Source organism: Rattus norvegicus, chromosome 16 (genome assembly GCF_036323735.1).
Source record: "Rattus norvegicus strain BN/NHsdMcwi chromosome 16, GRCr8, whole genome shotgun sequence".
Taxonomy (NCBI): Eukaryota; Metazoa; Chordata; class Mammalia; order Rodentia; family Muridae; genus Rattus; species Rattus norvegicus.
Window position 1 is genome coordinate 21,372,140 of NC_086034.1, and position 15,637 is coordinate 21,387,776.

Here is a 15,637-nt window from a genome sequence, read left to right on the forward strand (position 1 = left end):
AATAGCTAGAAGCTGGAAAGACCCCAGAAGTCCATCAACAAAAGAATGGATACAGAGAATGTGGTACAATTACACAAACGCAGTACTACTCAGCTATTAAAAAGAAATGACTTCATGAAATTCATAGGCAAAAGGATGGAACTAGAAAATATCATCTTGAGTGAGGTGACCCCAGAAAATAACACAGATGGTGTGCACTCACTGATAAGTGAATAGTAGCCCTGAAGCTCAGATGAGCCAAGGTGCAATCCACAGATCACATAAAGCTCAAGAAGAAGGACAACCAAAATGTTTATGTGTCAGTATTTCTTAGAAGGGGAAACAAAAATATTTATAGCAGGAAATATGAAGCCAAAATTTGGAGAAGAGATTGAAGGAAAGTACATATTAATTAACTAATTAATTAAAAAATAAAAATTAAAAATAAATCCATGGTATATGGGGAATTGACAGCACGTTAACAAATTATACTGATGAATAGAGACAGCTTCATGGAGAAGACAGAAACTTGGTCCATTACACAGAACAAGCACAAAAGTCAATGCCACATGCATCATGGAACAAAACATAAGACTTCATACCACAGATGTGGGAGATGAGAAAATAGGAAATATGTTTGACTTTACTGTACAGAATGGTACTTCCTGAACATTACTCCTATAGCACAGAGAATAAAAACATCCATTCATAAATCATACCTCCTGAAATTTAAAACATGGCATAAATCAATGATCATCATCATTTAGCTGAAAATGATGCCTCTACCATTCGTAAAAATCTTAATAGATTCCTATAAAAAATAAGTATATTTACTCTATAAACACAAGAAAAACCTTATCTATTAAGCTTCACACCTACCAAGTAGCATTCATGATACGTAAAGTAGTCTGCATGATTTCAGAACAGAAATGCAAACATGGTTATCCCAAAGCTACAAATCCTGCAAAGTAAACCAGTTACTGGCTCGTAAGATGTTCTGGTACAGTAGTGGAACACATATTATGGAAATAATTCTATTTCCTGATTCTATTTCAGACACACTCTATGTGATGGAAGCCAGGCCTGAAACTGCTAAAGCAGCCAAAATCCTAAGAGTAGGTATGTCCTGAGCCAAGAGGAAAACACAGTACTCTTATCCGTATCAATGAAATGACTGTCATAGCTATAGATCTGTGTTTGGAACCCTCATTAGAAAAGCATCATCTTCTTGTAGGCTATAGACACTAACACAGAGACCCCAACCTGGAAAGTGTACAGAGACGGTCGTAACTCCATTTTAAATGGGATGACTCCTTTACGTCTCTCCCTCAAGACTTCATTATCTCTATAGCAAATAAACGTAGAGATTCTAAGAGATTGGGGTGATAGATTACTGTAGTGAGTGACTTACCGACATAATACCAAGTCCCTAGTAAAAGAGAAGAAAAAACAACATGGAATCTGAGAAGTAATACTAAGAAGTCAATAGGATTCAAACAAGGAATTGCTGAGTGGATGAAGGTAGAGGTCAGTACTTTCCCTTTCGTGCATTCAGAGGACCTGTGGGAGCATCACCTAAGGATGGCACAATGGCACCAGCCACCCTGTGTTTCCCTTTAGTATTTAGCTATTTTAGTAATTTCTGCAATTTAATGAGTATAAATATCCTCCACTTGGGAAGACAGATGTGATGTTTGGATTCCACTGAGCATGGATGTTTGTTAAAATTTATTCTCAGTCTAATAGGTCAGGTCTGCACCTGAAGGGTGCACTGTGCACTCACTGATTTTGGTGAACAGGATTTTATGTGTGAAAAGAACAAATACTTCTCACGCACTTACCAGATGACACAATCCAGGAGATTGGAACCTTGATCAAGGAGAATCCATGTCTCTGTGAGTGCAGTGTCCTGGAGGTGACTCATTTGTCCTTCTTTGCCATCGGGCAGGCAGCAGGCCAATACCATGACAGTAGATGTATCCATGTCCAAGGTGATCCTTAGTGAAGCTCAGTTTTTTTCAGAGATAAAGTGACGTCACGAACAGAAGATGACGTTTGCAGACATGACAATTTATGGAGTCTGGTCTGCGTACGCTGTAAAGTTGTAAAAGAAAGCCAGCACAGCACTGTTAGTAAAACAGTCCAAGGAGAGCAGTGGGCCTCTGATTTGTGAGGGTTTATCATGACATTGCTAAGTAGGACTCCCTCTTGTCAAGGACTCTGCTGCTAGTCCTAGTGACTCATCCTATGAGTGTTGACCTAAACTGTTTGCCTTTTAATTAAGAGTTTCCCATTAAGAATATCCTAGTAAGAGCACCAGTGGAAGGGGAAGCCCTGGGTCCTGCTAAGACTGAACCCCCAGTGAACTAATATTGTTGGGGGGAGGGCAGCAATGGGGGGGAGGATGGGGAGGGGAACACCCATAAAGAAGAGGAGGGGGAGGGATTAGGGGGATGTTTACCCAGAAACCAGGAAAGGGAATAACACTTGAAATGTATATAAGAAATACTCAAGTTAATAAAAAAAAAAGAGTTTCCCATTAAAATGTTTTAAGTGAAAGCCACAAGTTTCTATACTCTTTATTACATCAGTAGCTTTTTAGTGTATTTTTCAAGTGAAAACCAGTCTTCAACTGGTACCCTTTAAAACTTCAGGAGCTCCTTCCAGTACCTGATGGAATTAGGATGCCCCATTCTGTGTGGGGTGTTTTCAGCAAAGGCCCCTGTATTGGACTCATGACTGCTAGCATTTGTTCCATCCAGAAGACCTAGTTTTACAGGAATGCCCCCAAAATTCACTCTTCCATCCTCTCTGACTCTGCTCAACAGCAGCACTGGAGCCTTGGAGGCTAGGATGCTGGTTGAGTTTAAGCAACTCTACAAAATGTGGATATAATCTGGGAAAAGTGAATCACAGTAGAGGTATTTTCTCCATCACATTGTCCTGAGGGCAAGTCTGAAGCTCATTTTATTGTGATTGATGTATAATTGCTCTGCTAAGTGTAAAAGACAAAAGAGAGAACCCCAAATGGTCCAGCATGATGAACGGGTAAACAGAGTTTATCATATTGATACAATGTCTCTAGAGATGGACAGAGGCATTGACACTATCTTATGATAAAAGAAGCTATTATTTAATGACCAAGAAAGGGGATATTTCTATATTAGATGACTTCATTTATGTTAAATTTGCAAAATGACCTGGTCGGTGAGGGCATAGAACTTTATCCCAGCACTCAGGAGGCAGAGGCATGTAGATTTTCACGAGTTTGGGGCCAGCCTGGTCTACAGAGGTAGATTCAGGAAAGCCAGAGCTACACACACTCAAGCACACACACACACACACAGAGAGAGAGAGAGAGAGAGAGAGAGAGAGAGAGAGAGAGAGAGAGAGAGAGAGAGAGAAAGGGGGTGGGCAGAGACAAACTTTCTTGAAAATCAACCAATCACTCACACAAGGAATCAATTAAACAAACAAAAACCTCAAAAAAACAGACACCAAAAAACCAATCAATCTATCAAACAATGTCAGAAGCAACAGCAGCAGCAGCAACAACAACAACAACAACAACAACAATGACAACAACAACAACGACGACAACATCTACACCAAAAACCAACCGAATGAGACCAAATGTTAGATTGGATTGCAGCCACTTTACTCATTAACTCAAAGCATCCGTGAAACCCAGGCACACCATGGGCTATGGTGTGCTCTACACATCCTGATCTTAAGTTCCTATACTTAAAGTAACACTTCTGTCATTAAAGAGGGATAGGCTGAGCTGGTGCCTAACAAGTTGATAGGGGGTAGGATCTGGAGGAATAAAGAGTACCTTCTAATGGCCACAGAGTTTTCTCAAACTTAAAATATTTTTAAAACCAATAGTATAAGGGATGCATAATTTTAATGACATAGTAAGAATGCACTCCTAGATTATATACTTGAAAAAGATGAATTTGCTGCATAAGTGTATTACATACCTGTAAACATGTTATTATTGAAAGATTATGCTTCTTTCACATGTATGAATGTTTTGCCTATGTGTCTGTGTGTGCACTATATGTATGTCTGGGCCTGTGAAGATATGAGGGTTCTAGATCGCCTATAATTAGATTTGAAGATGCCTTTGAGCTTCTTTGTAGGTGTTACTGTAGGTTTCAGGGTTTGAAGCTGACTGATATTGAGGATTACCTTTGCCCTCCAGTAGCAGACAGGTTACCTTCCAGTATTATGAACTCTGGTTAGTAGTGTGAAGAGTCTAGTTAGACCCTGGCTCAACCTATCCCCCCCTGTGATGACAGAAATGTTATCTTCAGAAGTCAGTCCTGAACATCAGATTGTATAGAGCAACCAATAGTCTTGGCACTGGCTTGTGATGGTCAAGGTTTTCTATAGGACCCTTTGGGTAATGACTCAACAGGTTGCCACCCATTCCTGTTGCTGGATTTGTAACTTGGTGGCACAACATGTCTAGGTGGAGCCTCGTGTCATGTTAGTTTTTGGCTCCATATGTATTCCATACATATAGGAAGCTAATAGAGTAGCAGATTTCCATTTAATTTTTTCAAAGGGACTTTAGTGTTTGTTGTCCCTCCCCTTATTTCCTACTTTACCTAGGCTTGCATGCCAGGGCAGTGGGTGCTTGGTTAAGAAAAAGAAACTGACCCTCTTCCTTATCAAGTATGAATCTGTGTGCCCATTCCAACATGCAGCCTGCAGGTGACCTGGATACACTGGAGAGAGTGATCAACTCCAGTCAACATCATGTTGATGAATATGAAAGGAGGGTAATGGGGCTTGAAAAATGCGAGGGAGGTAGAAGTGTGTACCCTTTGGCTCTACCCATTTCTCCTGGTTCCCTCTCATTAACCCCTCCTATTCTAGCTTTTCTTTATCTCTTCCCAACACTATACACTCCTTCCTCTTCCTGGGCAGATATTCTTCTGCCCCCTAGTTCCCTAGTAGATAGTCAGGAATCCTGTGTGGTTATCCAGATTGTAGTTCTCATATCAGATACTTAAAACCTAACATCCTTAACAGCAGACACATGAAATGTTTGTTGTTTTGGGTCTGGGTTTGCTAAATCAGGATGATTTTTTTAGGTCCATCAGGCCAGTCTTAGGGTTACAGATTGCAATGGCTGCCCTAACTGCCCTCAGTACTCCCTTTGAAGGCCATGCAAATAGATCTACTTCAGCGTCAACATTGACAGAGCTTTGAACAAGCACTGAGGGGGCTGGGCTCCTAACAGTGGAGTCTGAGGGGGGCACACATGGAGCATAAGCATAGGGTACAGTCCGTAAGCCAGCTCCATTGTGAGCTCAGAGCATGTCACTATGGTGGTGCCAGTGCAGCTGTGTTGCTAGGTGATGAAGTATAGTTCAGTTAACCCTGAACGAGCAGGTCTTGCCTACATTTCTTTGGCAAGAATTGGTGATTTTAGCAAACTCTTATCGTATAATTTGGGAGGTGGAGATTAGCTAAATGGGAGGGAAGAGAGGGTAAGAAGGTCCTGGGCGGCCCTAGCGCTCCATAATGGAGGAAGATTTTGAATATGATGCTCTGGCATTGAAGTTCCCCAGAAGGGGACGCTGGTACACCCGTCTGTGGCGCTCCTGTCCTGGTTTTGGATGCCTGCGTCAAAAGAAAACGACGAAATTTCCCCTCTATCTGATCGGGTATGATCCCGTGGGTCGATTACAAAGAGCGGCCTGTGTTGGGGACATGGAGAAAATTGAAAGTATGATCCATGAGTGTCATCATCATGTGGATGAATCTGATTGGAGGGGCAGGTAATGGGGCTTCAAATTGATGAGGGGAGTAAAAGGAGGAGGGTAGGAACTGTTAGGGACACTCAGGGCTAAGGAGGAAGACAAATCAACTTCCAGGGCTACAATCTGAGGGTAGAGAGTGGTCATACATAGGCTCATTTTCACTGGGGACCCCTGGGTTTTATACCTGCTAAATGCTCTTAGTCGTATGAGACCTCCACACTGTGGAACAGCAGCTCCTAGGCCTTAATGAAACTACATAATTTTATTCTTATGTTAACCCTTACATTTTGTAAACATACAAAAAGACACACACACTCACACACATAAATACCGTTGTTTTGCCTCTGTGTATTTTCTGTGTACCATTGTGATAGAACCTGGTGCAGGATCCCCTGGAACTGCAGCTATAGACAGTTGTGAGCTGCCCTGTGTGTCTTAGCAATCAAACTGAGTTCTCTACTAAACAAAACTAGAGCTGTTATTGCCAAGACCCCTATCTAGATTTTCTTTCTTCTTTGTTGTTGTTGTTGTTTTCTGTTTTTTCATTTTTATTAGATAGTTCATACATTTACATTTCAATGTTATGTCCTGTCCTGCCTCTTCCATCCCACTTCCCACTCCCCCTGATTCTATGACGACTTTCTTAATACATAATATGATGTAATATAATAATGTATAATATAATATAATGTATATGATACAATATAATAATATAGTATAAAATAATAATGGATCAAAGACATTTAGAACTGGAACTGTGACCATGCTCCCATGTAATCACCTTCTGTACTGTTGTTTTTACATCGATACACATGTGAAGGACAGAGATTGTCCTCATCTCACTTCCTGTGCCCCACACGTGTGGAGCTTAGGGTGTGGTGGTCAGAGACAATGTCGACTGCTAGTTATGTTGTACCACCATGGGGTTCTAAGGCCTGAGCTCAGGCAAGCAGGCCTCCCTGTGGGTTCCAGCCCATCGTCCCTCTGTTCTGGAGACTCCACTCAAGCAAGTCCATGGTGTGCTTTATTTACTGTCTTGGAGCACACTGATGCTCACACTTGTAGGCAAGTGAGCTTTGCGGATCCCCTTATCCCAAGATCAGCAGTCAGGTTTTCAGGACAAATGCTTTACCAATTGAGTTTTAACAACTACCCCAGCCCCTCATTCCTTTTTCTCTGTGTGTGTGTGGGTTCTTACCATGAACCTCCTTGCTCATCGTCCCTCCTCCTCTTATATGAGGGTTCACCCCCACCCGTTTGCCCACTCCTTCCGGATTCCCTGCCTTAGCATTCCGTTCCACTGGGGCTAGAGCCTTGGCAGGACCACGGGCTTCTCCTCTTATTGGTGCCCAACAAGGCCATCCTCTGCTACATATGCAGTTGAAGCCAGGGGTCTTTCCATGTGAACTCTTTAGATGAACGGACATCTGGGTTCTCTCCAGCTCCTGGCTATTGTAAATAAGGCTGTTGTGAATGTAATGGAATATGTTTCTTTGTTTTATGTTGGAGCCCTTTTTGTGTATATGCACAGGAGTGTGTAAAGCTGGGTCCTCCAAACAGATTTCCAGAGTCGTCCCAGCTTGCTCTCCCACCTACAAAGGAGGAGTGTTCCTCCTTCTCCAAATCCTCGCCTACCTCTGTTGCCTGAGTTTTGATCTTAGCCACTGTGACTGGTGTGGCGTTGAATCACAGGGTGGTACTGATTTGCATTTTCTCTGATGACTAAAGATGTTGACCAGTCCTTTAGGTTCTTTTTGGCCATTTGATATTCCTCAATTGAGAATTCTTTGTTTATCTCTGCTCCCCTTTTTGTAATAAGGTAATTTGATTCTCTGGAGTCCAACTACTTGAATTCTATGTGTATATTGGATGTAAGCCTTCTATCAGATGTAGGATTCATAAAAATCTTTTCCAATCTGTTAGTAGCCATTGTTTTCTAATGACAGTACTCTTTGCCTTACAGAAGCTTTGCAATTTGATGAGGTCCCATTTGTTGATTCTTGATCTTGGAGAATAAACTATTGCTGTTCTGTTCAGGAAATTTTCCCAAGTATTCCAGGCTCATGTATTCTAGTCTCTTCCCCATGTTTTCTTCTTTTAAGTTGAGTATATCTGGTTTTATGTGGAGATCCTTGATTTGCTTGGATTTTAACTGTGTACAGGGTGATAAGAAAGGTTTGATTTGCAGTCTACATGCTGAGTGCCAGTTGATTCAGCACCAGTTGTTGAAAAAGCTATCTTTTACCCACTAGATGGTTTTAGTTCTTTTGTTAAAAATCAAGTGACCATAGGTAGGTGTATGGGTTCATTTCTGGGTCTCCTATTCTATTCCATTGATCTACTTGCCTATCGCTGTACCAGTATCATAACATTTTTATCACTATTGCTCTGTAATACAGCTTAAGGTTAGGGAGGGTGATTCCCCCAGAATTTTTTTTTTCTTGTTGAGTATAGTTCTCAGGATCCTGTTTTTTTGTTAATGCAAGTGAATTTCCAAATCGCTCTTTCTACCTCCATGGGGAATGGAGTTAGAATTTTGATGGAGATTGCGTCGAATCAGTAGATTGCTTTTGGACAGATGGCCAATTTTATAATGTTAATCCTGCCAATCTGTGAGAATGGGAGATCTTTCCATCTTATGAGATCTTCTATTCTTTCTTCAGAGACTTGAAGTTCTTACCGAACAGGATTTTCACTTGCTTGGTTAGAGTCACACTGGGTTATTTTATTTTATTTGTGATTATTCTGAAGGTGTTGTTTCCCTAATTCCTTTCTTAGCCTATTCATCCTTTGAATAGAGAAAGGCTACTGATTTGTTTGAGTTAATTTTGTATCCAGCCACTTTGCTGAATTTGTTTAAGGGGGCATCCTTGACTACTCCCTGATTTTAGTGGTATTCCTTCAACTTTCTCTCAATTTAGTTGGATGTAGGCTATTGGTTTGCTGTATATTGCTTTTCCTATGTTTATAGTAAGCTTTGAATTCCTGATTTTTCCAAGACTTTTAAAGGTTAGCACCTCATTCTTATATCCTGTCTTTATGGTTGAAGGGGAATCGATGACACACCAGCATATTTTCCCTAGTTCACATGCTTCTTGATCATTTTGTTATTCTAAGATGTTAATTAGTCTTTAAGGTGGAGCTTCATATAAAGAATACAAGAATGAAGTTTAGTTTTAAAATATTCTTCTGTTCATTGAATATTTTCTTTAAAAACACTGAATTGTCCAATGGTAATTTTTCATTCTGTCAGTCCATTTATTCCCCACATGTAACTTAGATATCCCCTGTGTAGAATACACATTCTAATATCTCTCAAGATCTTCCCATTTGTAAAACTTCATTTCTCTGCCCAGTCAAGCTTCCTTACATTGTATAAATTTAAATATAACATGAAATGAACATTACTCTTTGGAACCCTCCTTTCATTTTACTGAAACTCTATGAATCTCAAGCAAGGCAGCTATGCCACCATAGGTTATTACCTTGTAGCAATATTTACCTGATTTTGGTGTGAGTCCATGGGCACATTGATCAATATACGGCAAAGCATGAGGTCCTGGTTTCTATACCGAGTATAGAAGTGTTACATATGGGCATAAAAAATGAAATGTGAAAATAAAAATAAAAGAAAGTATTGAGGACTGAGGGCTTACATTTTTGTTCACTGTTAAAAATGTACATAGATGCAAGTGACCGGTAAAATTGCCACTTACCTGTCGATTGTGACATATTTTGTTTAATGTACGCCACAATGGGTTGCATGATAATTACCTTTAATTTTGTAAAGTGCTAAAAGTATTGCTAATTATAGTTGTAAAATAATAAAAAGGATAAATGACCTTCCATTCTTAGAGAGGGTAAAATGTGAATGAAAATGAAGGTAACCACAATGGATAAGATAGGAGGATTAAGAAATGTAAACTTCTTTTATATGAATTTTTTTATGTGTACTGCTGATAAAATCCTGTTTTTCTCTCACAGAATAGTTCTGTTTGTTATCACTAGGAAGAGAAATCATTACCATGATCAGGAAATGCTGAGCTCTCAGGAGCTGGAAATGCTTGTAGTGTTGTAGCAGATTTCTTCCCCATTCGAACTGAAACATCAGAGTAGCCCCTATTAAGATATGTTTAATGTTCATCCCTTGGATGGGGACATGGAGTCATGGAGCTCCTGAAAATACCGAGGAGTAACTAGTAAGTTCCAGATATTAGAGTATGACTTAAAATCAAGCTGAGATCAATTTGGGAACTTTTCTAGGATTCAGACAGGCTGCTTTGAGCAGCGAAGAAGGTCAGGATAGAACACCTGCCTTAAATAGGAAGAGTCATGTACCATATCCCTAGCACAGTAAATGAACATTCGAGTAGACCTCAATAAATAAGAACATTGTAGTTACTTTCTTCCATCAGATAGAAATCACCTTCATATTATGTAGTACTTACAGGTGATGATAGTCTTACTGGGAATTCAGAGATGTTGCTAAATGTGTTTTCAATTTGCAGGACATCGCTGCATTATGCGAGTGCCCACAACCATCCAGATGTAGTGACACTGTTATTAGAAAATAAGTCCAACATTAACATCCAGGATGATGAAGGCTGCACACCGTTGATTAAGGTAGCTATTGGCCATCTGTTTTGGTATGAAATGGATTAGAGGTGTCCTTGTTTGGTTTCTGTTGTTGTGAGAAAACACAGACCAAAACTTACTCAGGAGAGGAAAAAGTTATTTAGCTTACATTTATTCATCCCAGTTGATCCTCATGGGAAACCTGGTCAGGAACTCAAATCAGGAACTGGGGGGAAGAACTAAACTAGAGATCAGGGGAGAATGCAGCTTTCCATGGCTTTTACCCAGGTTTGCTCAGCTTTTTTTTTTATACAACTTTGAACTCAGGCATGCCCCTACCACAAGACTTTGGGCTTTCCTACTTCTGTCTAAATAAAAAAAATAGTTCCACACAGTGCCCCAGAGGCCAGTCCAATTCCTCAAGTGAGGATCTTTCCAGGTGTATTAAGCATGTATCACATTGGCAAAAAGAACAAAATCTAAGCAAACAAGCAATCTCTGCATTGTGACAGCCAACCAGCACAGACCTGAGTGCTTAGGACATCTAGGTGGGTTGGTAGAACCCCTTAATTCTACCACTTGGAAAAAGATGTGGTGGGGAGATCATTAAATGAGTCAAGCCTGGAGTATTTAAGAAGACCTTGTGTCAAAATGGAGGGAAAATATGAATAACTAAAACTCTGTCTGATTTCAGAGAAACTATTCAGTGCCATTGTAGAAATGTTTCCCTTGGCTTCCTTGAAGTGAAGATGTATTTCTTTGTACAATTTCCACAGGCTGCGCAGCGGGACAACACACATTGTGTTTGTGTATTGCTCAGGCACAATGCTAATCCAAATTTGATGGATTACAGTGGGAATACAGCCTTTCACCATGCCATTTCCAGGGGCAGCATAGCAATTGTAAAGATGCTCCTGGAGTACAACGTAGATATTGAAGCCAAAACAGAGGTAAAGGTCATTCAACTTCATTCCCAATGCACTTCTAGCTACTTCTAGCTGGGACACTCAGACCTATTTTCTACATGCAGAACCTCAAGCATTGTCACTGAATGTGTTCAGAGGAACGCTTTTTCTCTTTAAATATATATATATGTGTGTGTGTGTGTGTGTGTGTGTGTGTGTGTGTCTGTGTGTGTGTGTGTGTCTGTGTGTGTGTGTATTTATAATTAGTGCCAAAAAACCCACAGAATAGCATATTTTGTCTCAGCGTTGACTTTAAGTTTGAAATTCAAGATTATAGGCTTTAGGATTACACACACACACACACACACAGACACACACAGACACACACACACACATACACACATACACACACACATCACATCACATCTACACCAACAAGGAAAAGAAATACATTTCAAGTTTAATGATTGTAGAATATATAGAACTGGGTTGCTGCTAAGAAGGTATTGATGTGTGTTTGGCTCAGGGATGAGGGCAGACTGGGAAAGGAGAGAGGTGTCAGGCAAATTAGAAAATCTGATCATTGAGAAAATATACAAAACATTTTTATGATTTTCAAAAGTTTTGGTATTCATAGAAGATGCTATTGCCCTTGGGAGATAATTCTTAGTTTAGAAAAGAAATATATTTGGAGTGCAGATTGAGAAACTCTACTCCAGATACCTCTTGAGCACACTCCTTCAACAGGGGCATACCAAACTTTATATTTTGGGGTTGTGTCCATGGAGGTCCTAGTTTTTGGAGCTAAGAAGATTGGAACCATTGAGTGTTTGGGGAAAATTCTGGAAGGGATTGGTGTTCATATGCAGTGTTGTGTAGACAAAAGATGTGTCAAAGGGAAGAAGAGAGCTGTGTGGGGAAAGCACAGCAGGTGTTGTAGGAAAAATGGTGCCTTGTGACTCAGTACAGTGTGTGTTTATGTTCACAAAATCTGTGATGAACTTTCAGTTGAGAAACAAGTTGTTTTATAAAATGTAATATTGTTTTCTTTACAGTATGGCTTGACACCACTGCAACTTGCAACATATGAAAATCAGACTGAAATGATAAACTTCTTAGAATCAATGAGTGCAGATGCACAGGCCGTGCAAGTGTCAAACAGGTACAGTTTCTTCTCTTCTACAATCTTAGTGTTGTTCTTGATGGTGAGAATTGCTTAAGTCAGGAATATTAATATGATATTAAATGATTTGAAAAACTCTGAGAGAAATATTTAGAAAGCTTATTACACACGAAATATGAGCTAGAAAAGAGACTGTTCCAACACAACAAAAGAACAGCAGTACCAGGAGTACTACATAGCTCAGTAGTTCAGTTCGTGAGTCATGAACCAAGACAAAGAATAAGCTAGATCAGCTGTTGGTCCACTTCAGTATTTTTTATTTTGACACAGTTTGCCACTGAATTAAAGGTCATGTGTGTCATTGGCAAATGTTCTACCATGAATAAACACCCCCAGTCCCTGAGTCTGAAATTTTATAATTTCTGACCTTAAAAATGACAGTATAAGCCATATCTTTAGAATTATATGTTACATAATCACAGGTAATAAATAGTGTTTCCTAATGATCTGTTTGAAATGTCCAATGCAGTAGAAAACTACCTTTTGCTAGGAGGTGTTCGGTAAACTTTCATCCTGTAATTAACTAGCAATGTTGGTGATATTGCAGTCCAAGACATTTTTGTGTCACATTTCAGATGGAGCTTTTAATGTGGATATATAAATAGTTCATTTCCTTCCACATATTCTGGTATTTTAGAATTATAAATCTTCTCCTAGATTTTGTGAATGTTTAGCTCTAAAAAAATTGATCTTACAAAGCTATATTCCCTTCCATATGAAATAAAATTATTATGCTGAAATTCCCTGTTTAGTACACATGTTTACCTAATGTTTATGTTGAGCCATTATTTCCAGACAACAGATCTGTGCTTTAAGGTGAGCCTTTCTAGAGAGAGCTCACTCTCCTTTCAAAACTTAATGCTCTTTGAAATATTTAATTTTATTTTTTCTTATTCATTTTACATCAAACTCACTGACCCTGTCTCAGTCTCCCTATTCCACAGTCCTTTCTGGTTCCCCTTCCCCTTCACCTCTGAGCAGTCATGGATCCCCTATGTATCCCCACACCCTGGCACTTCAAGTCTCTGCAAGGGTAGACACTTCCTCTCTCTCCAAGGTCAGAGAAGGCAGCTCAGCTAGAAGGAGGTATCCCATGTATAAGGAACAGCTTTTTGATAGGCCCCATCCCAGTTGACTGGGACCTATATGAAAATCCAGCTGCTCTTCTGCTACATATGAGTGGGAAGGTGTGAGTCCAGCCCGTGTATGTTCTGTGGTTGGTGGTTCAGTCTCTGAGAGCCCCAGGCGTCCAGGTTATTTCACTCTGTTGTTTGTCCTCTGGAGTTCTTATCTCCTTGCAGACCTGGAATCTTTCCTCCTAGTGTTCCCTAAGAGTCTACTGCCATACATCCCTGAGCAAGGCAAATATTCTCTTTAGAGTTTTTAAGAGGGAGGGAGGAGAGAGAGAGAGAGAGAGAGAGAGAGAGAGAGAGAGAGAGAGAGACAGAGAGACAGAGAGACAGAGAGACAGAGAGAGACAGAGAGAGAGACAGAGAGACAGAGAGAGACAGAGAGAGACAGAGAGAGACAGAGAGAGAGACAGAAAGAGAGAGACAGAGAGAGAGACAGAGAGAGAGAGAGTCAGAGAGAGAGAGATTGATTGATTGATTGTGTGTATGCATGCTTGAGCCTTTTAGTTTGTGTTCTATTTAAAAGCTAACCATGCCTCATGTTTTCTCTTGAGAAAGTCGCAAGGATACCAGTCAACAGTCATAGTGAATTGCTGAAAAATAAATTCAAAATTGTTTGACTAGACCTGTAGTTCCATGAATTACATCCCAGACTGTGGGAGGTAGGAGACACAAAGACCTTTGTGAGTTAAGTACAACATGGTCTATGGCGTGGGTTTCAGACCAGCATGGCTACATAGTGAGATCCGGTTTCAAAAAACATTGTTTGTGTACATCTAAACTAAGATACTGGGGACTGAAATATAAAGGTCTTCAAATGCTCGCTAAATGTTTTTCTTATGAATAGTACAATAACCATAACTTATAAATCTATGCCACAGTGCAAGAACACCAGCACATAAAAAAGAAGTGAAGCATGTAAGATTTTTGGAAGGTAAGATTTTTTATATCATATATAAATTTACTATATTGTAGCTGGTCTTATTCACCCTAGATAAAATAGTGCGGACATTTTAGCTCCTCTCCTACTGTGACCACACAAGGCAGCCCAGCTAGCAGAAAGGAATCCAAATGCAGGCAACAGAATGAGAACCTGCCCTCACTTCAGTAAACCAGGAGTCCACATGAAGAGCACGTGAAGCTGCACGTCTGCTACCTCTGAATATGGGGTCTATGTGCAGCACTGACATGCTCTTTGATAGGTGGTTCAGTCCCTGTGAGCCCTCATGGGCCCCTGTTGGTTAATCTGTAGGTTTTCTTGTTGTGTTTCTGAACCTTCAATGGCACTGTCCTCCTTTGAATTCAATATCCTTCCCCCAACTCTTTCACAAGACGCCCCAACCCCCACCTGATATTTATTTGGCTGTGGGTGTGTACATCTGTTTCTATCCAGGGCTTGATGAAGACTCTCAGAAGAATTATCCAAAGCTTCTGTCTGCAAGCATAGCAAAATATCATTAATGGAGTCAAAGACTGGCTCTCTCCCACAGGGTGGGTCTCAAGTTGGTCCAGTTATTGGTTTGGTATCTCCTTAATGTCCGTTCCATTTTAACCTGCATATCTTGGTGGTAGGATAAATTTTGGGTTGATGTTTTTCTGAGTGCTTTGGTGTTCTCCTCCTTCTCCTGGAAGTCTCCCCTGGTACAGAAGATGACCACAGAAAACTGCATATCACCTGCTGCTAGTAGGATCTGCAAGTCTCAGCTCCACAGATAGACTGCTAAGAGCCCCCATGGTTCCTGGTCTTTGTTTCACCACAGAGATGCCTCTCCACTGGTATCTTCTGTCCCAGCTCCCACACCACACCTGCTCTGCACCTTAGTTCCCCTCCCCATCCTACAAATTTCCCTCCCTCAATCGAATCCTGATATCTATTTCATTTTCCCTCCTGAGTGAGATTCACGCATCTTCCCTTGGGCCCTCATTACTTAGCTTCTTTAGGTCTGTGCACTGTGGCCTGGTTATTCTGTAATTTATGGCTGCTAAGGTCCTCACCTTTAAGTGAGTACATACCATGCCTGTCCTTCTCGGTTTCAGTTACCTCATCCAATATGATGTTTGCCAATCCCATCCATTTGCCTGCAATTT

The 15,637-nt window shown here is 40.5% G+C and overlaps 2 protein-coding genes across 2 annotated transcripts in view; both read left to right on the plus strand.

Annotated features, from left to right (window-relative positions):
* LOC134482475 (mucin-16-like) overlaps window positions 1–15,637 on the plus strand; it is a 236,869-nt gene that overhangs the window by 177,978 nt on the left and 43,254 nt on the right. The gene's annotated exons all lie outside the window — the stretch shown is intronic.
* LOC134482478 (ankyrin repeat domain-containing protein 7-like) lies at window positions 4,462–13,887 on the plus strand. Its single transcript, XM_063275948.1, has 4 exons — window positions 4,462–5,774; window positions 10,265–10,379; window positions 11,108–11,281; window positions 12,292–13,887. The coding sequence occupies exons 1-4, from the start codon at window positions 5,518–5,520 to the stop codon at window positions 12,454–12,456; spliced, it is 711 nt and encodes a 236-aa protein (XP_063132018.1). The 5' UTR covers window positions 4,462–5,517; the 3' UTR covers window positions 12,457–13,887.